This window comes from Melopsittacus undulatus, chromosome 4 (assembly GCF_012275295.1).
Source record: "Melopsittacus undulatus isolate bMelUnd1 chromosome 4, bMelUnd1.mat.Z, whole genome shotgun sequence".
Taxonomy (NCBI): Eukaryota; Metazoa; Chordata; class Aves; order Psittaciformes; family Psittaculidae; genus Melopsittacus; species Melopsittacus undulatus.
Genome location: NC_047530.1, coordinates 1042914 through 1067427, shown reverse-complemented (window position 1 = coordinate 1067427; position 24514 = coordinate 1042914). Strand labels below are relative to the sequence as shown.

The window sequence follows — 24514 nt, the reverse complement described above, 5'->3', positions numbered from 1 at the left end:
TGGTGACAGATGTGATCTTTAAGTCCTAACCCCCCAGTAGATGTTTAAATAAGACTGCCAAATACAACTTAAATCTAAGCCTGGGGCTGCTCCCTCTCTGCCTGATCCCCTTCTTCCCCTGCAAACACCTTGCTTGGCTTCTTCACCTGCTCCATTGAGTCAATACATCCCACCAAAACCTCACCTCGGTCTTCACCGTTATCAGTTCCTTTGGCCTGTGGAGATGCTGAAAGGAAACAACCAGACAAGACAGAACAGCCCAAATGAACCGTGGTCATGCTGTGCTGCTGCATCAGCCTCTCCTGGTTACAACAACCTTAGCAAATGGAGAAGTCCAGGTACAATTCCCAAGTTATTGGCAGCTTAAGCACCCACATCCCTGTGGGTCCTTCTGCAGAAGCCCCACTATAGATAAGCCAACACTAGGAAAGGCAATGGAAACAAACCCAAACCCCCAAAACCTAAATCAACTAAAGCCAAGTTATATCAAGTCCTCCCAAATAGCCAACACATTGCACTAGGCAAAGTTTCAGTCACAGGTTTAAACAGAGCAGCCACTAATCACAAGGATGAGCAAGAATTCAAACGTTTAATGAACTTCCACCTTCCAAATGGAAGGAAAAGCTGTAAAAGAAGGAAAAAGCAGATAAACATGAACATGTGAGAATGTATTTTACAGACACCAAGGTTTGCTCCCACCTCCAGACGGGGCAGATGAGAACTGGAGGCACTTCTGCTCAATACACTGCCTTGGGCTCAGCTCCATTAGCACAATATACACAATATATACAGCAGCATTGGAGGCTGCACATGGTGTTAGATCTACCTGAACTCAAACAGCTTCATGTCCTCACTAAAACGAACACATTCCAAACTCAGACAACGTACTGGAATCCACAGACTGTGCTGGACAAAGAGTGTCAGAAGAACAAGCAGCCAAGATGTGGATGGACACCAGTGGCTTCCAGTCTGTTGCACCACCAAGTCCATGGTCAAGCCTAAGGGTCTTTAGTCTTCATGCCAGGAGTATTTCTGCCTTTGGCCACCTGGTCAGTTATTACATGTTAATCAGAAGCAGGACTGTAGTTGCTGTCTTTTGGGAGGGGAATCCAAGCAATGAATAGAAGTCAAACATGATGGGCTCTGCTGAATGGCCACACCAGAGTGAAGAATGAGAATGGGAATTCCAGCCATGTTCATGTAGAAAATACTCATAATTGGTTTAAACACCTGCTTTGTAAATCAACCCAGAACAAAATTAACATCCTATGTCAGGCGAACATCCATACTAGGATGGACTATATAAGGAGACCAAGAGCACTGGTAACTGGAAGAAGGTAAAAGGCAGATTGGGTTTATCCAAAACATAAGAAATTCCTTTCTCCTCTTTAGAGTCCTCAGCTTTGATAAAACTTGTGCCCTACACCAAGCACCCTGGATGCCAACAGGAGTAGGTAAGAGCTGAGCAGGTAAAGCTAACAGCACTCTTGTTCCAGGGAGAGACAGCTTGAACTGCCAACACTGGAATCAAAGCATATCCAGTCTGACTTCCTCAGTCCTGCCAGTGGATGCAGGAATCATCTGGGGTCCTGGAGCAAGCTCTGGTGAATGGAGCTGACTATCCTCCGCAGATAGTGATAACCAACTGGTACCTTGGAGACAACAGCAGAAATCTCCTCCTCCCTGGGAAAGATAAGAATACCACGTGTTTTTGAGAGGACATGGAGCATTTAACCCCCTTCCCCAGCTTTGACACTGAAGTCATGTGGGTTCCTTCTGTGCAACTCACCCAATATTCCCAATGTGGTGTTGGACAGTAAAAGGCAGTGGAGCAGAGGGGTAGGTGGCAGATAGAGACAGAGTCAACCCAAACTTGGCAAAAGCTTTCGAAGCAGAGAACAAAAGCTTCACCCTGCAAAACACACACAAAGATGAGGATGAAATATCCAAGTGTGCTGCTGCTGCCTTTGAATTAGGTTCCAGAAGCAAAACCAGATGTTGTAACTGATGCAACAAGCTCAGAAACTTCTAAAGAGATCCAGAACAGACCAACAGGAACTTCGTAAATAAGGTTAAAAGAAGCTTTCCACTCTAATAGTATCAGCACTCGTTAACACACAACTAAGCTCACAGAAAAGGCTAATACATCATTCACAGAGCCTGTCAAAAATGATGGGAGAACATAGAGTAATACTAACAAATATGCTTTCTAGTTACCAGAAACCATTCCCAGGTAGCTAAAGTTTCCTGCAGTTTGCAGTAGGACTCTTTTACCTCCAATTCCATCATTGTAAGATGGTTTCATGAGTCCAACCCATTTAAACCAGCCCAGATTTCTGCCTAGCACAGTCCTCTTGCTTGTGACAACATGCAGAAAGGCCAGAGTTGAAGTTTATTGTGAACATAAGTAAGACCATGGCCAAGGACACAATGCTCAGGAAGCAGATACTTTGGGATAAACCACAAACAGAACAAATGTCCTTCCAAGGTAGATCTCCCACAGTTTGAAACTCCCTGGGCACAGGCTGCCCTGGTACCTGTTTTCTGTCTTAACTGAGAGCTTTAATGGGGTTTGTGGCATTTAGAACACTGCTTTTGCAAAGGATACCCCCAAACTAGAATAACCAATGGGGGCAGCATCAAGGTATGCTGAGCACAGCTAACAAGGCACTTCTTACTTAAGGAAATACACCAGTAGTAGAACAAGGTGAAGTAGTATTTACCTTGTTCCAGCAGGACATGCCACAAAACTGGGAAACAGTACAAGAAAATGAAGACTAAAGAAAATAAACTTGAGTTTAGGCACAGCCATCCTCCAGTGATTGATTCTGCTTGGATGAAGCAAACAGAAGACTAAAAGAAGCAAAGCACTAAGGCACAGGTAAACTCGTGCCTCTGGTTCCTTTGCATTCCTACACTCTGGCCTAGAGATGTACATGACAGAGCCAAGTCAAACAGGGAAATGGCAAGGAAGGAGAGGTTACACAATGGTAAGGAAGTGGCTGAATCCAAGAACATCTTCATTTCCATGTACTTGGATATTATGGTGTAATTGTATTAAAGTATATTAGACTGGTTGTAAAACCAGTTGCATAAAATCTCAACTTCAAGAAAACCCATGGAAAATAGTTCAGTGGTTTGTTTCTGATTACCCAGAACCACTCTCTGAAGGTGAGATGCATCTGAAGTTACTCACTTTGTGTCACTGATCTCTGTCTTCAGCAGATTGAACTTTCCACCCCATCTCTCCAGATATTCCAGCTCCTCTCCCAAGATCTTGCAACGATTCACCACCAAAGAGATGTCATGGAGAGCCTAAGTGGGCAACCAGGAAAGCAATCACACTGCACTCAGTCTGGTGGGCTGTGTGACACTTAAACGTGGTTTATCCTAGAAAGCATACCCCAGTAGTAGTTTAACTGCTCTCTCAGTTGGGATGGGAAGGTGAAATGGCACAAGCACAACAAATACACATTCTTTGCCTTAAGTTTCTCCCTTCAGCTTTGCCAACAGGGATACACAGACATGCAGGATTTGGCTTGGCAATCCCAACGATTCATTCTTAGGGAGCAGAATGGCATTCAGCTCAATTCTTTCCTTTCTACTAGCAGGAGAAAAGGATTTTAAGAGGTCACCAAGACAGGCAGGCATTACTGCAGCAAACAAGGAAGAAACCACAGCTTCTAGGGTTCTTGCCTTCACAGGTACTTCCCCTCGTATGTCATGAACCAGACTTTGATTTGCATGGATTAAGCATTCATGAAGAGGTTCTGGTTCTCAGTATCAGCCCTACTCTCTGTGACAGGAAGGAGTTAAGGTTTTTCCAGGCTTACTGGAAAATTCCTTTGCAGGAACATTACCTGGGGCAAGTGGGACAGTGTGGGACATTTCTCCTGCCAGCAGCCCCGACTTTGGATGAACTGGAAGATGAGTCTTTGGACTAAACATGAGGGACGTGGTGCTTCTTCCTCTGTGTAAAGAAAACCACATTGGCAGAGGTCTTTAAAAGCCATGCAGCAATGCAGGAGCAGATACACCACAGATTCAGAGATCATCAAGGCAGCTACATTCGAGCTACTCAAGAGAATCTTACCATCCAAGAAGGATTCGAAGTTCAGGCTAACTATCTTTCTGGAAGGATCTTCACTAAAAACATCACCATCTGAGAAGGATAAAACCCAAACAGCAGTCATTTCCATGCTTAGTTCTGGTGGAGTTACAGCCCTTCCTCTTCAGAAACAGCCATTCATTCCATGCTTTCTGAATTCTCATAGAAAGCACTGATAAGCATATTCAAAACCACTGCCCTTAGCTCACACAGTCCTGCAATGTAGCCTGGCAATGTTGGGACTTACCTGTGGGGGTTCCAAACACCACTATGAGTTCAATAGCATCATAAAGAAAACTAAAGATTGCATGTTGTTCACTCCACTCCGTTATCTGCCACTCGGTGAAGCTAAAAAGAGGGGGAAGAAAACACCATCACCCTCAGTGTCAATCAACCTGCCAGCACAATTATCTGAAGGACAAAGATCGGAGTATTAAACCCACTTGCAGCTTTGACCACCTAATATCATAGAATCCCAGCCTGGTTTGGGTTGGAAAGGACCTTAAAGGTCATCCAGTTCCAATCCCTGCCACAGGCAGGGACACTTTCCACTGGAGCAGCTGCTCCAAGCCCCTGTGTCCAACCTGGCCTTGAGCACTGCCAGGGATGGGGCAGCCACAGCTTCTCTGGGCACCCTGTGCCAGCGCCTCAGCACCCTCACAGGGAACAGCTTCTGCCTCAGAGCTCAGCTCAGGCTCCCCTCTGGCATCTGTATATACCAACAATATACCAACAAAACCTTCACTTTCCAACAGAACGTGAGGAATACAACATAACATTGTCCATTGTACATAAATGCTCCTTATGAAAGATGAAGAGAGTTAGATATAGAAAGACTAAACGTGGAGTATGACTGCAGAGTTATGACTAGAAAGCCAGTGCAGCACACCTGGAAGTGTGTGGGCATGGGCATCCAGAGATTCCCAAATCAAACAACAAGGAAAAGCAAACCCAAACCCATTTATATATGAATGTGAGGCCCAGAACTACCTGATAAAAGTAAACCCCAAAGGTCTTTTCCTTACTCATATCTCTCCAGGATTTCCTTACAGCTTTCTTCTTTCTTCTTTAACTGGGTCATCTCAGCCACCATTTGCTCATTCTCAGTCTCCAGTTCTGACAGTTCTCTGCACAGACAAACCAGCCACATGAGAAGTAGCACATCAGTTGAAAACCATCAACCCTCTAAAACCTGAATGTGCACATGTTGTTTGGGGTCTCTGGCTCCTCTTTGACATCTTACCTTTGAAGCTGTTCTTCTTGGGCCTTGAGGTTTTCCAGTTCTAAGAGAAAGGGGAAAAAACTCTGAGAGAAGAGCCACAAACACCTGCTGTGCAGTCACTGTCCTTAACAACATGAAAGGTCTCAACTTGATAGCTGCTACTCCTGGATACAGATGTGTGGTCAACAAAGGTTAGTAATCAATCATCAGTTGAAGTGCTGAATGTCATGGCCAGCACACACTATTCAAGTCACACTAAACCAAGTTCTAAACTGGAATCAGGGAAAACAGTCCTTTCCATACTTTAGCATCTATGTAATGAGCTATATCCAGTGCAGAAAAGGAAGCAGTAGTGTTTGCATCCATATCAGAGTTAATATATCATGTGGGGATTGAGTATCACCTCCTCCAGAGTTATAAGCCAAACCAGAAAGTGCCATCTGCTGGTACCATTACCTTCCTGTAGGTTTTTCCATTCTGCTGTTTCATCACTGCCATCACAGCCTGCTTCCCCTTCATCCCAGTCAGAATCTGTGGGAAACAAGTATCAGAACTGCCAGATCAATATTTAGAGTCCATTTTATTGGTTGGTTTCTAGTTAAGGCATTGGAAGAAAATGCAGCTGGAAGAAAAGAAGTGAAAATACTCAGAGCATCCCCATGCAGCAGTGCCAAGGACTGGCAGCAGCTTGTGTGAACAGGGGTGACCACTGAAAGAGCAGCTCTGCAGAAAACCAGACTCCAGCACATGGGGCAGGGGCTGGAAACACATACCTCCTCCCAGAGCAACAAGACAGCTCTCTGCCTCCTTCAGCAATCCATCCACTTGCTCTACTCTGGACTGGAGCTTCCCACGTTGTTCCTAAGATGGGATAATTGTGCTCAAATCCATCACATTTAAAAAGCTGAATTGTCTTCTGAGACCACCATGTGGATCTTTGCTTGCTAAGAAACTGATTAAAGAAGCTAATATATCCTGTTGTTAGAAGGAAGAGGCAGCCCAACAAACACTAAGGCAGTAGCCATGGTACCACTGGATACTTAACACTGCATCTCTCATGACTTGCTTATTGAGGGATAAGACATAGAAGTAAATACATTCCTAGAGCTTTTAACACATGCAAATTTTCAACACCACAATGCATTACTTCTGCTTTGCCTTGTTAGTTACTAATACTGACATGTTAGTTACTAATACTGACATGTTAGTTACTAATACTGACATGTTAGTTACTAATACTGACATGTTAGTTACTAATACTGACACGTTAGTTACTAATACTGACATGTTAGTTACTAATACTGACACGTTAGTTACTAATACTGACTAATACTGACATACAGAGCTAATTTCTGGTGCCATTTCCTCAAACACTCACACTTTTCACTGTTACTTTAATTGCCAAAACTCTTGGGCAGAAGGTTCCTATAGTCTAAGTGCAAGAAAGTCACTCTCCCTTTGTGCTTCATATTTACACATAGATAAAAAGGAAGTGTGTTTAATAAGGAAACTCACAACAGTGCAGTTACATGCACTAGTTTGGCTCCTACACTTGCCACAGACAGATAAAATATGGTAGATGTTGCTTTCTTTAAGGGTGAACACACCTTACCTGAGCACTCTGCAGCAATCTGCTGTACAAAGTCACCTTCTGGTTGTGACCCAAGATTTTGCTCTCCTTGGTGAAGTAGGATTTCATTTTGTTCATTTCTGCTCCAAAGCTCTTCAGCTGCAATGAATGGGAAATACAGAGGACAAAGTGAATGGGAATGTGCCACAAAAGATTATTCCATCAAGTCTTTAGACTCTTTCCCTTCTGTGCTCCTCCCAATATCCTGGTTCTCCAGAAAGCAGTATGACATGGCACTTGCAGATTAAATCAGATTGAAGCCTGGACACTCCCTGTAAGTTCAAGTACAGTTGCCTCCTAAAGTAATTGATGTTTTTTGCAAGGATCCAACAAGATCTTTACTCAAAGAGGGAGCCAAACAACTAAAGAGATGCTTATACCCAGAGCACCTTCATTACATACACTGGATATCTCTCACTCAGCTGTTTGAGAGGTTTCTTTTGGTGCTTGTGCCCACAGTCATTACCATTCTCCTCTCCACACCCTCTGGCCTCACCTTTTGTTTTGGCATGAGACACAATCGTTGCACTCCAAAACCTGAAGGTGGTTTTGCTTTTGTGTAATGACACATATTTTCTGTTCCTTATACATCCTGCAACACCAGGTGACTTTCTGCTCCAGGGTCTCTACAATGAGAGCAGTTCATTCTTTCCTTCCAAAATGGCACTTAAGCTTATCTAAACTCTTCCAATCTTCTGCCTTCAACTAACCCGAATTATCTACTTAAATTACCAAGTTTCATTGTTTTATACCAGCATATTCCCTTTAATATATTTTAAAGGGCACATATCCTTGCATTCTTCTGACCTACTAGAAGTCCTCATAGCAGTTTTCTATTCAGAAAATACTTTGCCATGTATCACCTACCTGTCCACTGTTGTTCTGTTCTGGTTCTTAGTTTGAGTACATAAAAACTGACCTTATGTCTTCAGTATGGAAGAAACAACATTATCTCCTCATGCAGCATTACCTCTTCATCAGAGCAGGTTCTCATCACTTCCCACAAAGACTTATTCACGTTCACCAGGAGCTGATCCCGGATATTTGCACATGGTTTTAACCTGAAATATGGGGAAAACCATAGCTGAAATAAAGCCTTGACGCAACTACACCGAGCACATAAAGTAGCACATTGGTATTTGTACAGTCAATTCCCCTGTTCTAATTAAAACGGGTTTTACAGCTTGGAGAGACCCTCAAAAGCCTGGATTAAATGGGGGTCATGCTGGATAAGCTCTGGCATGTAAGTAGAGTTCATTTCCTATAGTCTTTTGGTTGAGGACAGGTCTGAACAGGAGGTGGGGAGCTAAAGAACGAGGAAGTGGTGCCAAAGAGGCTCTGAACAATCAAAAATCTTAGTACTGGTTTTAAATTCTATCATAAAACTTGATTTTGTACATAAATTGTAACAGGCAGAATGAACCAGAAGTGTCCTTCACATAAGGAAATAGTGATAACAGTATCTCAATCTAATGAACACTGGGATACAGGAACAACAGATTGTGACCTGTTATGATTCTGCTTATGTTTGATCAGTTTGGATACAATTTTACATGTTTAACTCTTCTGACATGTAACTGGAACACTCTACTACTGAAAGATCAATCCCTCGAGTTAAAACACAGCCTTCAGTATCTCCACAACCACAACTCCTGCTCCCCAGGATTAACCTTATGCCCCCTAAACCTGCAATAAGCTACCAGCACAAAGCAGGTCAAGTAGCATTCTTTATTTCTCCTGTGTATAATGCATTAACTTTCTTCAAGCCACTATGAGTGCAAGCAGAGCTGAAGAATCAAAGGACTAATATACTTTATGCTTAAACCCCACTTACTCCTCTATCAGCTGAGAAAGGGCCTGGCAATCTTCTTCATAAATACGCAGCTTGGGGCGATGCACATACTGGCTGTACATGAGGTCTTGTGGGGTAGGAGCTGCACTGACTGCAACCTGAGGGGAACAGAGGAGAAGTGTGAAGAAACAGGAAGAAAAGATGTGTATGTGTCAGAAAGAGTAACTTCCAATTCATGTGAAGAAAGCAGTAAAAGGCCTGGAATCTTTTGTGCAACAGGGAAAAAAAGGCAATTTAGTCAATACAAATGACATGAATTTGGTTGTGATTCTTTTAAATCATTATTTATTCTTTTGTTGTGACAGGTTTGAAGAACTTTAAACCAGACACTTTTTACTGTACAGCACTTCCTAACCTGACACACAGGCATTTTAGTCAGTTGGCATAGAATCACAGAGTGGTTTGGGTTGGAAGGACCTTAAAGCTCATCCAGTTCCAACCCCAACCCCTTCCACTGGAGCAGCTGCTCCAAGCCCCTGTGTCCAACCTGGCCTTGAGCACTGCCAGGGATGGGGCAGCCACAGCTTCTCTGGGCACCCTGTGCCAGCACCTCAGCACCCTCCCAGGGAACAGCTTCTGCCATAATCTAACCTGAGCTTCCCCTGTTTCAGTTTGAACCCATCACCCGTTGCCCTGTCACTACAGTCCCTGATGAATTCCCTTGCATGCAGCAAGGCAGAACACCCCACTGCTGTGTGTACTCCCCCCCATGTAATCAGTTATGTGCTCTGGCTTTCTGCAGACTGACAAAACAAGGCCCACAGCCGCAGTCCTTAGTTCCCAGAAGACACCTCCATTTCTAATGTGAATATTCTACTGATGTATTTACCCTGACAATGTGACATCTTACAGCAGTAAGACTTGGTTTTACAGGAGCCAGTGTTCTACTAGTCCAAGTCCTAGAATGAATTCCACAAGTATGAATTTTCACAGATATACCACTGTCCATGTGAAGAATATGATCCTGACCACACTTCTTCATATAAGGTAATTACCTCACTCTTATACTTCTTACCATAAAGACATATTAACAACTCCTATTAAAATGGATGTCACACCACCCCTTTGGCAGAAGGAAGATCAAATCTCAATAGAACTTAAGCTTAACTTTGAACAGATTGTTGAAAAGCTCTCAGCACCCTAGAATAAAGTTCTGGTATTGAAGAAACTCCCAAACCAGTGTCAAAATGCCCCAGTGCATCCTTCACTGTGCTGCTAGAAACTGTAGGAAGCAGCAGGAAATGGAAGGATTTGAACTAAATCCCTATGTATATGAATGCTAAACATTGTAATCTTTCTAACAAACTCCGTTTCTGAAATGGGAAACTTTTTCCTTTATATAAAGAAAACTAAGGAGCTCATTCACACCCTATTACCCATTTTACATTACAGTTGTGAAATGCAGCCAGAGACCAGCCCCAGCATCCCATTGGGAACTGATTTGCTGCAAAATGTGTACAAATACCCCTATCTGAAACACTCACCTTAAGAAAGCTTATATGAACTAAGGTGCCTTTAAGGTCAATGATGTGATGGATATCAATGCATACTCACACTGGCTGGAATTTGGCTCCGCCGGGGCTTCTGAATTGGAACGTGGACTTGAAGCAGTGTGAAGAACTCCCCAACTGTGATAACACCACTCTGAAATTTCTGTAGAGATTAGGGAAAACCTACAGGTGAGCACATTTTCCAAGCAAGAACACTTATTTGCACATATACACATGAGCTTTTTCCTGGTAGGACAAGACGTTGGCATCGTTCAGCCATTTCCATACCTCCCGTAAGTTATCCTCACAGATGCTGTCATTGAGAAGCTGTGACTCCATGTGACTGCTTTGCTGGACTAACCAAGAAACAAAGAGAGAGAGAACATTGCTGGGGTTAATAATGTTCCTATAGAAACATGAATCTATAGGCTCATTAGGGAGAAAAAGCAATATTAGTGTAGAGTTTTGACCTTTGTGTGTGTGTTTCCAGTGCTGAGGAAACAACTACTTGGGACACATAAGGAGGTCTGGATGAAGAATCTAATGTACCATAAAATCTGTGTCACAGTGGCAGTGAAAGAACAGAACACCTTCTATGAGAGGAAAGCCAAATGTAACATACTAAAGAGTACCAAGGCTGAGAAGGAGACTCCAACCTGTTCACAGAGGGAATCCTGTGAAGCCAGAGAGCAAAGAGCATCTGAGCTGCCAGCAGCTTTCAAGGGGAAACCATTGCACTTGATTTCACAGGGCTCATATCTCATTCAGAGGAAAGAACCCAACTTCTGCTGGATAAGGCTGCATGAGGCCAAAATTAGATTGGTTTTGAAAGCAGAGGTGAAATATCCCTTATCAAATGACCACCAGATGTCTGCCTCACTGTTGGGTATCAGGTGGGGGGTGAATCTGCTTAGAGCCTGCCCCTGCAATGCACTCTGAGGAGTCTTTTTCCAAGAGCACAGCACCAAGGGCTGCAGACTCATGCATGGACCCAGTTAAAATCATCTTTGGGCCAGCAGTTTGAGCTTAGGCTTTGCTAAGGAAACTGAGCAGTCTCATCAGCCCAACTGGCCTTTGAAATCAAAGCTGGACACAAACTCTGCTCCTATTTCTTCCCATCTTGGTTCTCCTTGAACAGCTTGAACCATCAGCCAGAACATAAAGGCATGGTACCTGGCTAGCAGCTGTGCCATGGGCATTCCCAAATGGAATTACAGAATCCCAGACTGGTCTGGGTTAGAAGGGACCTTAAAGCTCATCCTGTTCCAACCACCTTCCACTAGAGCAGCTTGCTGGAAGCCCCATCCAACCTGGGATTAAAACATGTACTAGTGGTGGGGCTCTTGATGAAGCATGAAGAACACAAGGTTTGGGACTGGTACCACAAAGGGAATCTTACTTTTTAGTTCCATGTCAGCCTTAACGGAATCCAGAGAGCTGCTGGTGCTGGCATGGGTACAATTAGGGCTTTTAGCTGAGAGATTTGGAGGATCTTCACCTTCAGGAACTTCTTGGCTTTGAGACATAGCACCAAGAGTCACCTAATGTCAGCAAGTTGAAAAGAAATAAAGAGTTAGATAAAATAGGAGCTGAGCAGGAGTTTATTGTAGATGGTTCCTGACATTCATAAGTATTGCATTTTTAGCATAGCTACATGTGATATCTAATCAGCATGGCAAAGCAGTGTGTGGCCAGACAAGTTATCTCTACAATGACATTTAGGACGTAAAGCTGCCAAATCCTTCCTTCATTTCTTAGGCCAAGAACACTCCTCCAGCTTTCGGAACTAGAAAGTTTCTGCTGCTGATGACAAACTTATTTATAAGGTCAGATGAATGTTTCAGATCAATGTTCCTTATTTGCACTATTTTCTGGATTTAAGCCCTATTTGTGCTGTCTAAAAAAGCTGATTTAAACTCAACATCCATCTTTGGATGCTAAATAGTTGCTTCAGTTACTCTATCACTATATCTAAGTGACTTTATATATCACTGTATCACAATATCACTCTATCACTATATCTAAGTGACTTTATATATCACTGTATCACAATATCACTCTATCACTATATCTAAGTGACTATATATCACTATATCACTCTATCACTATATCTAAGTGACTATATATCACTATATCACTCTATCACTATAGTGAAGTGACAACTAGTAAATAGTTCAGGTCAGAGGATGAGGAGTATTTAGTCAAGAAAGGATCAAAAGGACACTATGGAGAATGGTTTAAAACTGGTATCTCCCTTATAAATAATACAGGGATGACATTGCAAAATGACAGCAAATGGGGGGTTAAGAGAAAAAGGAAACCTACCAACAGATGTTTCAACTTTGGGGTGTAACAAAAGCCCTGTTAGTGCCCACTGTACCCTTACAATGAGTGACTCAACTCACCTGCAGGTGCTGAGAGGTCTCATCAAGTAAGTCTTCATCCCTCTTGGTCTTCTTTGGACTTTGAGGATGCTCCTGATCTTGTTTCAAGGCTCTTTTTGTGTTGCAAGGTTTTGTCTCTTGGTTCTTTTCCTCATGGGAGACTGGGGCTTTGCTTATTTCATTGCAGTTATTTTCCACGAGCTCAGAACTTACAGATCCATTGGAATCCATTTCTTCCAGGCAGACAGGAAGAAATTCTTCTGCTATAAACTGAGAGGGGCTGAAGTTCTGCCATACAGGCTTCTTGTGACATGGGGTTTCACCAGTGGTTACTTCTGCAACCAGTGCTTCTCTTTTGTCTGAGGACTTTGTGCCTTGGCTACTAGAAACAGAGGGCTTCCTTCTGTTGGGTAACTTAGGCTGGAAGATACCCAGAGGGACATTTATTCCCTGGTATGGATCCTTTAAGGCCTTACCTAAAGGTGCACCTGTGGGAGCAGCAGCAGATTCAAGGCATGTGTCCTCCTGCTCTTTGGTATTACTTGGTTCATTCAGAGTATTTTTCCCTGCCCTCAAAGCATCCTCTGGCTGAGCTGAGGAATTGGGCAACTGGACAGAAACAGGGAAAACTGCAGATTTCCTTCTGATATTCCTCAGTTTGGAACAAATATTTAAGATACCTGAGAAGTCAGAGGGATGAGTGGGGACTGCTCGATCTCTTGGACCATCATTGACCACAAGTGGCTTTGTTTGGTCAGAGTTGATGTCAAAGTCTTTCGGTGGTGTCTCCCCTTCAGCTGACAGCCCCTGGTTTTCCTTTGACTCCTTGTTAGAGACAGTAACAAGATCTGCTCCAGCCAAGCCCAAGCCTGTAGCTAAGTCTTTACCTCTGCATGAGTCCTCTTCTAGTCCTTGGTTTCCCTTTGCATCTGGAGAACCCCTCACTGCTGGATTGGGAAGTGAACCATGGGATGCCAGATCACCACTTCCTACCCCACAGTCCATGGGACTCTTACTTGGAAGTCTGGAAGATCCTCCCTTTGAGCTCAGGGTTTCTGGTGGAATGAGATCCTGCTCCCTGCTCACAGGGACTGAATTATCCATGGGAAGGTCCACATCCTGTGGTGCCCCCACATCCATGGTCTCTTCTGGAGGTGAGACAGAACACAGGGGATTTGGTGCTGTGCCACTGGGGACTGGGATAGCTCCTTTGTTGTTAGGGAACACTGAGGCTGATGGGGCAGAAGAGGAAATGCTGGGCTCATCCTTAGGTTTTGGATGACACTCACCATTCAGCTCTCCTGGATGTGAGGAATCTGTTTCACCTCTGCAAGAAGACAAGCCACAGTGCAAGTCTGCTTGCTGAGCGCTCTTCTGTGATGCCTCCTGCTCCAATCCACTGATATTGTTATTAACAGCAACAGTGTGGGATGCAGTAATTTCCATCTCATCTTGGTTGCGGGTGAACACGATGGTTTTATCAGCAGGAGCTGCAGCCCTGGCTGGGATGGACTCTCTGCACAGCACCATCTCACCATGCATCACTGCTGTCTGAGCTTTGGTAAACTCCATGTCCTCAGCCAAAGAGAAGATGACAGTTTTGGAGCCTACCCCAACCTCCTGTCTGAGCTCTTGGGCTTCACAAAAGCCTCTTCCAACATTTAGATCAACAGGGTGAGACTCAGTTATTTCCATCTCAGCCTGGCTACTTGTGAACATTGCTGTGGGAGTCACAGGACCAGCCCCATGGAGCTGCCTACCTGGCAGGGGATCCTCTTCCAAAGCTACATGATGGGTTCTAGTGACGTCCATATCATCCAGAGCAAACACGGTAGCTTCACCATCTGAAAGCACTTGGTCTCCAACCACCTTATCCCACTTGGGTTTATCATCACATGCAACAGTTTTATCAGCAGAGCAAGACCTGATAGTGTCCATGTCAACCTGACTGCTTGTGAACACAGCAGTTTTAATGGGATGAGCTGAAGGGAGGGATTGAAGCCCTGCCTCATTCTGCAAGACCATTTCATGGCCTATGGCAGCTGTATGGCTCTCTGTGATCTCCATGTCATTATTGTCATCATTCAGTGAGAACAAAACAGTCTTTTCCTCTGCTGTTCCTTTCAGGCTCTTCCTTCCAGTCTTTTTAGCTGGGTTAAACATTGCTAGAGACCCAGCCTTTTCCATAGGTTTATCAATTGCAGCAGTAGCCAGTCTGCTTATTTCCATGTCATTATTGTAGGTAAAAACACAGGTTTTCTCTCCAGCCATTAAGGATGTGCCACCATTGGAACTTTCCAGCTGCACAGTTATTTTGTTGTCTGCTGACACTGTGTGGCTCCTGGTGATGTCCATGTCAGCATCTTCTGGGAATATGGTCTCATCTGGAAGAGACAGATGTTTTAAACCACCCATGGTTAATGTTGTCTTGCCACCTACCAAGGAGTGTGTATCACACACAGGCTGCTCCTGAGGATTCACTGTCATTGTGACTCCTTTGCTTAAGGATATTGGTTTGTTCTCATCCTGAACACTGAATCCAGGTCCTGGTTTTCTTGCTGATAAAGCAGCAGTGATGTTTCCTGTCAAGTCCATGTTCTCACCAGAGGGAAACACAACTGACTTCTCAAAGAACGAAGGCACTTGGGCATGTCCCATGTGTGGCTCAGAGGCAATGGCCTCAACCTGCTCCTCAGCACCTCTCAAGCACAGGCCACCAGTTCCATGGGGGCTTTTAAAAGCCTCCTCAGAAGAAACTCTTTTACCAACTGCAAAGCTTCTCCTAGAATCTCTCCCCTGCTTGCCTGAGCTTTGGTCACTAGCGTTTAGTCCTAATGCTGTTCCATGCTGTTCATTCCCTTTCATTCCAGAGGGAGCAGGCTCATTACTGGGAATGAATGAACCATGTGGAGCCAAAGGAGCAACAGTTTGATTACTGGTGCTCATTTTCAAAGCCACACGTTCTGCTGCTGCAGTCTGACTCATGACCCCTGCACCAGAACTGGTGGAGCACTGGGAGGTCTGGTTCTGCAGGGGCTGGGATAACACTTTACTGTGGTTATGACTGTTCCCATGTTCTTGTACTGCATTCACAGGAGCAGGAGGATGAGTTTTGGTCATGTTGCTGTTTTGTTCACCTGAAAATGTGCCTGTTCTGTCACTTGTGCTGGAAACTGAAGCATTTCGAAGGCTTTTTCCCAAAGGCTGTGCCAATACTTTTTGACTTTGCAAAGACACAAATGCACAGGATTGGGTGATGCTGTTCTCAGGGACTTCTCTCTTTTGCTGCTGCAATGGACACACAGTCTTTGCACAGGAACTTGCACCACTTGCTTGAAAGTCTGGTTTTCCAAGCTGTTTCTCAACCATCTCAAGATCCATAGTATCCAATGGCTGACTTCTTTCAACATTCCCATTGCTACTCATCACCTCACGATTTTCCTTGTCCACATCTGAGTAATTTGCACCTTCACTGATGTTTGTGTTCTGGTTCTTTCCTGGAATCATTTTACCATGCATTTGGTTTGCTTCTGCAGTTATCTTCTTGCTGTGACCATCAATGACAACAGCATGGCACCTGGTTATCTCCATTTCTTCCTCATCATTTGAACTGGGACATGTAGATCTGTTACCAGGAAAATGAGGTTTGCAGGGGACACAGGTGAGCACAGCGTTTCCTCCATCCTTGACAACACAGGTCTTGGTCAGGTCCATGTCTTCTCCTGAGAATATCACTGTCTTCTCACCTGGCAGGGGAACAAGCTGTGAGTTCCCTACCCTGTGCTGGAGTCTGCTCTTGGGAACCCCACAGGATGCTGGATTGGTACAGGAATCAAAGCCAGCATTCACTGAAGCATTCCCATGATCCTGGGACACCTTCTTGATCAGTTCATCCGAGCCTGAGGACACTTCAAGTGCTCTGGTTTTATACAACACAGGAGCTCCATGACCTAAAGCTGTCAGGCTCTTTGCAGTGTCCCTACCATCATGTGCCACACGGCTGTGTTCTGCCAGCACAGTGTTTGAATTCACTGGCTTTTCAAAAGCTCCAAGATGTGACCTGTTCATTCCTTTGGTACTGTCACTACAGAAGATATCTGTGTAATTCCCAGTTATTTCCATGTCCTCACATTTAGACACATCAACAGTTTTATCACCTCGGAAGACAGTCTCAGAAGACACAGTTCCTGGGATGGTGCCCCCTGCTCTGGCCTCTTGTTTAGCAGCTCGCAGCACGGTGGGATCAAGCCTGTCTTGAAGTGGTTTTCTGCCTGTACAAAGCTGAGTGTCCTGCTGAACAATGAAGTGCTGATGAGATGGTCTCTTTAATGTGGAATTGTCCAACTCTGTGCATGGGAAATCCTTCTGGAAGTTTAGACTTTGATTCCCAACACTGGAGGAAGGAAAAGATACCTTTGCAGTGTGACTGGTTGTCATATCCATCCCATCATCTACGAAGGCCTTGGTGACATCCTCACACTGTACTTGCTGTGGTGGAGCTTGAGAAGAAAACGTGGCTTTGACAAGAGATCCCTGGCATTTGGTCACTTCCATCCCATCATCATCTTCCTCTCTAAAGACTTTGGTCACGTTGCAGGTGTCCAGTGGCTTATGGGAATGTGCAAATTCCACTGATGATGGTGCCACAGCTTCTGGGGCTTGAGAAGGGAGAAAGAACACGTTCTCTTTCTCAGGGCCCTCCACAGGGCTGGGAGTCTTCTCGTTGGACTTCAGGCTCATCAAAAACTCATTGAAGTCTATTTTCTTTACAGTAGCTGCATCTTCTTTCTGTTCTGGGAGTGGACACAAATGGCTTGTAGGATCAGAGAAAAACTGGACTTCTTTGCTCCCTTCTGCCTTCCCACTGCTGGAGTTTAACCCTGCCAGAAAGGATTTGATATCTATTTTCTCAGTGTTGTCAGCCTGGTTGTTCTTCAGGTTACGTGTGATGACAGCAGTGTGACTGGCTGTCATATCCATTTCATTCTCCTCTGTAAAGATGAAGGTGGTGTTGTGCCTGTTTTGTCTTTGAATGGCATTGTCTGCATCGTAACACTGAAAAAAACCCAACCAAAACCAAACAAGAGGAAGAAACAAGTTACTGACACTTAAACCCAGTGATTCAATGGTTTATTCTCTTTAAAACAACAGGCAATTGATGCGGTACTAAAGTTAAGCTTGAGCTTTACATCTTTTTGGGGAAAGAACAATTGGTTTGGGTCCTCCTTGATAAGCAAGAACACATTCAAGGAAAGGACAACTTAATTCTTAGAGCATACCATATTTAAATGGCTTTTTTGGAAAGAATATGTCTTAGTCTTACTCTTGGGCAATGACTTCATTTCTAGACATATCTTAGTAAGCAGGGAACAATTACAGAGTTACAGGGATCAGATTTATGGATCTTGTGGTTTCCACCTTTCCCCCTTCTAACTGCAGGTAAAAACCTTGCCCAGCTTCTCATGTACTTGAGTTACATTTTTCATCCTTACTACACAAGTTATGGGAATATATTTTGGACACCAAATAAAACTCTTCACATACCTCAGTCTGCTGCACCAGTGCCTGGATAGGGGCATGAAGCAAAGTGCTCATCCCTGTGGAAAGAAAAGGGAATACTTCATTTGTTGTTTTCTTACTCATTTCTTCTTATTTTATCCACTGAGCTGAAGAGCTGGGCACTCATTTTATAAGCACCACTAAGTAAGTTCAGTTGAGCCCAATTATATCCTGAGAAGCTACATTTGCAGTGCTCCTTGCAGTGTGTGAAGAGCCACCCAGGCATCTACAGTACAACGTTGGCAACACCTTCACGGGACAAAGCCTGCTCAATCAAGCATCACCTCCGTTAGAGATGATGACATTATTCAGAGTTAAGAGTTTTACCTAAAGACAGTAATTTGTTATTAAATCTATCTCCAAACTCACCAGTGATCTCACAGGGAACAGCCTCAGGTTCTTCATTTCTACAAAAGGTGGGTGAGAGAAAGTTTGTTAGAGGATTTTCTTTAAGGCCCCTTCCAACCCCACTCATTCTGTGGTCCCAGGATTTAGCACCAGAAACCTTCAGTAACATCCTGACAAGCTCCTAAAGCCTGGAATCATTTTGCTGTGAAACAAAACGCCAGATACAGTGTCCAGCTTGTGTGGTTTTCTGTCTCACTTATAATGCAGTCTGCTCTCCACTGCTCCATTGATTGCTCTTTCAAGACCAAGAAACCTTAGCTAGAGTACTGGGGTTATACATATTATATAGATTTACATATATGTGTATACAGATATATGCATGTACACACACACACATATGTTACTATCTTGGGTTGATACCATTAAAAACATGAGTTAGCTACAGCTGTACCTAAGTTGTTTCCTTGCTATATATTTTAAGCATAAGAAATCCCCCCCAGGATTCTTCACCCATAGAAAGTGTCTCAACCTACCTAAAATCAGATTTATCACAGGAAGATAAAATTCTCTGATAAATCTGTTCCTTCACTTACCTCCTGATTTTTAAAATCCCATCGAGTTTTATATTTTTGAATATTTTGAATATCATGGGAAGAAATGTATTTGCAGGACAGAGCTCTATAGTCATAGGAATTACTCTTTTTAACTTACTCATTCAAGGCATCATTCTCTGTTTCTTCTGCACACTCTAAAAAACCAAGAAAATAATAACATTACAATGAGAAGCGTGATCATGGCTGGGCTTACATCATGGAATGATTTGGGTTAGAACGGACCTTAAAGCTCATCCAGTTCCAACCCCCTGCCCACACCTTCCACTAGAGCCGGTTGCTCTAAGCCCTGTCCAACCTGGCACTTGATGATCTTAAAGATCTTCTTTGCTGTGAGGGTGCTGAGGCACTGGAATGGGTTGCCCAGGGAGGTTGTGAATGCTCCATCCCTGGCAGTGTTCAAGGCCAGGTTGGATGAAGCCTTGGGTGCCATGGTTTAGTGTGAGGTGTCCCTGCCCATGGCAGGGGGGTTGGAACTGGATGATCTTAAGGTCCTTTCCAACCCTAACTATTCTATGATTCTATGATCTTTTCTAACTTACATGATTGTATAAAACACCCAGAGACAAGAGTAAACTGCACAGAGCAGAATGTTCTAAAGTTCTCACTCTTAAGTGCCTTCTTGCCATTGCAAAACCCCAGAGAAGCCAAGTACTTGAAAGATGCATTAGCTTTTCAGACTCTTGCTAGGCAGTCTTTTGACAGAATGAATAGAACATTCTGCTCTGTCTTGTGTTAATGGAAATGAATTTTGTCTGCAAAAAATAAGTCTTTTTCTGAGCCACAAGGTCCACAGAACTGGGTTTTCAGCCCGTCCAGGACAAGCAGCTGAGCATACTGTTGTTTCCCTGGGATTGACAGGCCTGACTTGTTAAATTCAAGTTAAAATCCTGTTTCTAATAGCCTGTGAACCCTGTCAGGAGGGGAAGAAGGAGATTTACCTGTATTTTGTCCTTCTGCCGTGTTATTCTTAAGATCTGTCTGGAAGACTCTGCAGCTAGGAACAAAAACAGCACCAGTTTTTGAACATACAAACCCATCTGTTTGAAAGCAGATTAAACCAACCCAAACCAAACCAGCCCTAACTTAGAGTTTCTCCACATGAAATGCAGTATCAAAAACCAGAAATGTATTGAACTGAACTGCATTTTCCAGTGAGAAGATGCCATTAGCATCATTAAGATGGAAATCACTAAAAAACTTACTGGGAGACAAAAATTCCTGGTTATATTCAATTCACTGAACTGTTTCTTTCAAGCTAGGAAGAGAAAATCATAAGGGCTCCTCTCTTAAGCCTCAAAATCAACTCAGTGTAACAACAGCCACCAGTCTGCTGCTTGCATACATTTGGGAACACTCAATGCAGGCAGTTCTAGGGGATGTCAGCATACAGCCTGCAGTTTATGCTTCAATAAAGCATGCAGATCTGCATCCTTCAGCTCAGACTTACTTTATGGTGTTGGCAAAGCTGACACGGCGAGAGTTCCTCCTACGTTTCTCTGTGTTGATATCCTGACAATAAAGAACACAAGAGTTTGATGCCCAAAAGCCTGGTCTGACTCTGTAAGCCACAATAAGCATAGCTTTTCATACAACACACCAAAATAAAACCACCCCCAAAACCCAACCATCTAAGTCCCACACATACAACAGATGATACCAGCATCCTTTAACTACTTTAAACAGCTTCTTAAACTGCTTTATAGTTCTCCAGCTCCTCCTGACAACCACCGCATAACAATTAACATCTAGAGATCTCTTTGTGAGACTGCCTGGCTCCAAATGCAAGAAGCAGAACACCAGTCATAGGATTTTTATCTGGCATATAATCTGCCATATATGGGAAAACAGAAGCAGCTGTTTAACAAGAGAATTGTGGGGTTTTCCTTTAGTTTTCCATTACAAGAACTGAAAAACAAACCCAAACAACCCCACAATAAAGGTTTGTCTTTATGGGAGAAATGGAAGGATTCCTGAAAGAATGTCACCATTTTCCTATAGAACTGTTTAAAGGGTGTCACTGACTAAATGACCATAGTAACATCGTTGCAAGGGGTGTAAGGATGCAATACTACATGTGCTAGAAAGCTAATCCATCATACCACTGCTGTGCAGTTGTCTGCAATAACCTTCTCTAACTCAATAGCTCAGTCTCACACAGTGGCACACTTAAGAAGACACAAAGTACTGACATTGTTATATCCACATGAACAAAGCTTGTAAGATACTTTATTTCCTTTCAAATGATGCCAGCTCCACAAGCAGTTCTGAGTGATGGCAATGACAGTCTCCTGTTGCTCCTTAGCAGAACTGCCCATCCCTGTTAACAGGCATTAAGGCTGAGATGAAGACTGTGAGCTACTCTTTATACTCAACCCAGGTTTGAAATCGATGCTTCTGGAAGAAAGCATTCACTTCTTAGCTTTTATTTGAAGTAATTTGACAGGCTGATTATTTTTCAGATGTAAAACCCTTTTACTGCCTATACCAGTTTGTAACTGGTGGATCCAAGTAAGGCTACAGCAGGAGCAAGCTACACCCGTTGATCTCTTTTTATTCCTCTTTTCTTGAGTGAAGAAATATTCAGATATAAAACAGAAGTATAAGAAAGACTCCATAGTTTCCTTGTCATATTTAATATTCCAAACATTATCCTCCAAAGCAGTTATTACAAGGGTTTGTACACCTGTATTATCCTGTACACCTGTATTATTCTGTACACCTGTATTATTCTAGTGACATGGTTCAATCAGCCACAAGTTGAGAAGCAAAGCGAAGGTGTGAAGAGCATCAGTGAGAACAGACTCACCTGTGTTAATTCATTCCCGTTTCCCAGATCATCCAGAGGATATCGTGGAGCCTTTAAAATCTAAAAGAAAATGTAACAGTTCCAGATCAGCTCCAACTACAAGGACTGATGACCTGGCTGGAGAGTTGCTGAGAGCCACCAGTGCCCTAGTCGACCTCATCAATCTGATAGGCTCTCTCTTTGCTTTTGGGATGCTTTACTTCAGCTGTGAGGAGAAAACCAGCTCCTCTTTGCAGCTTCCCTTTCTTTCCTTCAGTCACTCACATGGTTTTGAGAAATGCCTTAAGTTACTCACAGAGGAGAGCCGCTTCCCTCGGATGCTCTCTGTGTTGTCACTGCAGGGGAAGAATGGAAACGGGTGTTAGAGCATAATCCTGAACCAAGATGTATCTCTTGAATGGTATTTAAGGTTAAGAAATTGATCTCTCCATTCTTTTTCCAAGTGAGCTTGTTAAATAAAGAAGCTTGTTTAGAACAGATCATTCATCCCAGCAGTAACACAAGCTTTGGAAAACTCAACAGATGAGCACCAGGGTCAGCCAGTGTCCAATCTGCTGCTATGAAGTCCCCTCTATGCTTTCCTACACATGATCCAATAAATCCCCTGTTCTTTACAATGGAAACCATATTTCATTTGAGAGCTACTGAAATGCACACAGGGATTAAGAGAAGTTTGCTTCTCAACAACAGTATTTACACCACAGTAAAATTCTTCCAAGGTTTCAACTTACATTTCCAAGTTAGGGTCTGCATAAACCTTCTCCATTGCTGAAGGATGTGGTTCTGCAATCCAAAAACAGGGACAAACCTCAGTGAGAAAACTGCAAAACCCACAAGCAGATAAGAACCTTTGATACTATCATTTTCCTCAGTGACAGAAATGCACTAGAGCAGAACAAGCCTCAAGTCCATGTTTTATTGTTATATATCACGCTGTAAAAGGGCTCTGCTCACAGTTCAAGTTTGATTGTGAGGTGTCCTTCTGCTTAAAGCCAAGATTCCAGTAACTGTTGGAGATCAAGCCTTACACAACACAATTCTTCAGTCAATCCTTCCCTCACCCCAAAAGTATTCTATGTGAATGCCAGTCGCTCCCACTAGCACAGAAAACCACACAGCTTATTGTATGGTTTATGGGGGACCAAGTAAATTAACCCACACTGACAGGATACAGGCTTTCCATTGCTTTCTGTTCCTTGTAAAACACAGCTACCTCAGGGCTTTCAATACCAGGTTAATATTCCTTGCAATTCAGTCTCTCATGGACCTGACAAACACCACCAAAAATATATGTGAGCAAATGAACATGAGCAGCTTCAGTGTGTGCTTACAGCCCAGAAAGCAACCGTATCCTGGGCTGCATCCAAAGGAGTGTGACCAGCAGGTGAAGGAGCTGATCCTGCCCCTCTGCTCTGCTCTGGTGAGACCTCACCTAGAGCATTGTGTGCAGTTCTGGTGTCCTCAACATAAAAAGGACATGGAACTGTTGGAACAAGTCCAGAGGAGGCCACGAGGATGCTCAGGGGCTGGAGCAGCTCCTGTATGGAGACAGGCTGAGAAAGTTGGGGCTGTTCAGCCTGGAGAAGAGAAGGCTGCGTGGAGACCTCATAGCAGCTTCCAGTGTCTGAAGGGGGCTATAGGGATGCTGGGATGGACTCTTCATTAGGGACTGTAGTGATAGGACAAGGGGTAATGGGTTCAAACTGAAACAGCAGAGGTTTAGACTGGATCTAAGGAAGAAATTCTTTACTGTGAGGGTGCTGAGGCACTGGAATGGGTTGCCCAGGGAGGTTGTGAATGCTCCATCCCTGGCAGTGTTCAAGGCCAGGCTGGATGAAGCCTTGGGTGCCATGGTTTAGTGTGAGGTGTCCCTGCCCACGGCAGGGGTTGGAACTGGATGATCTTGAGGTCCTTTCCAACCCAAACTGATCTATGATTCTATATACCACAGAAACAACACTACAAGACTAATAAATGAAATTATCTGAGCCATTTCCTAGATGCTGGTAATGATCTTTACCTATGTACATTCCTCCACCAAGAACTCCACACCAAGCACACTTACAGGAGAGTTATAAGAGGTCTGATGGAGTTTATCACATAACTTTATTCTCACTTTGCTAAATGTCAGCAAGGAACATTGTAAGAAAAACCCCAGTCACCTTCTCCTCTGGAGCCAGGCTGAGAGAGCTGGGCTGGGGCAGCCTGGACAAGAGAAGGCTCCTGAAGGGGAGACCTGAGAGCAGCTCCAGTGCCTAAAGGGGCTGCAGGAAAGCTGGAGAGGGGCTTGGGACAAGGGATGTAGGGACAGGCCAAGGGGAATGGCTTGAACCTGCCCAAGAGAGGGGAGACTGAGCTGAGCTCTGAGGCAGAAGCTGTTCCCTGGGAGGGTGCTGAGGCGCTGGCACAGGGTGCCCAGAGAAGCTGTGGCTGCCCCATCCCTGGCAGTGCTCAAGGCCAGGTTGGACACAGGGGCTTGGAGCAGCTGCTCCATGGGAAGG

General features: G+C 43.9%; 1 protein-coding gene across 1 annotated transcript; it reads right to left on the bottom strand.

Annotated features, from left to right (window-relative positions):
- Positions 1-704: 704 nt before the first annotated feature.
- KNL1 (kinetochore scaffold 1) lies at positions 705-22779 on the bottom strand. Its single transcript, XM_034061454.1, has 26 exons — positions 22745-22779; positions 22309-22348; positions 22014-22073; positions 20655-20716; positions 20146-20201; positions 19305-19341; positions 18615-18652; positions 18231-18283; positions 16491-17741; positions 12708-16427; positions 11702-11843; positions 10591-10658; positions 10367-10465; positions 8795-8910; positions 7931-8021; positions 6943-7059; positions 6104-6191; positions 5787-5861; positions 5352-5391; positions 5134-5235; positions 4356-4456; positions 4094-4162; positions 3861-3970; positions 3197-3315; positions 1790-1912; positions 705-1683 (listed from the first exon to the last, which is right to left on the bottom strand). The coding sequence occupies exons 1-26, from the start codon at positions 22777-22779 to the stop codon at positions 1578-1580; spliced, it is 6918 nt and encodes a 2305-aa protein (XP_033917345.1). The 3' UTR covers positions 705-1577.
- Between the last annotated feature and the right edge of the window lie 1735 nt (positions 22780-24514).

Excerpts from the sequence above, each read along its gene's own strand:
- KNL1 (XM_034061454.1), bottom strand. The coding sequence starts at position 22,779 with ATGGAGAAGGTTTATGCAGACCCTAACTTGGAAAT. Across the intron at positions 20,717-22,013 it reads ACGGGAATGAATTAACACAG|GATATCAACACAGAGAAACG; the intron begins GTGAGTCTGTTC and ends CTTTATTGTCAG. Across the intron at positions 17,742-18,230 it reads CACTGGTGCAGCAGACTGAG|TGTTACGATGCAGACAATGC; the intron begins GTATGTGAAGAG and ends GGTTTTTTTCAG.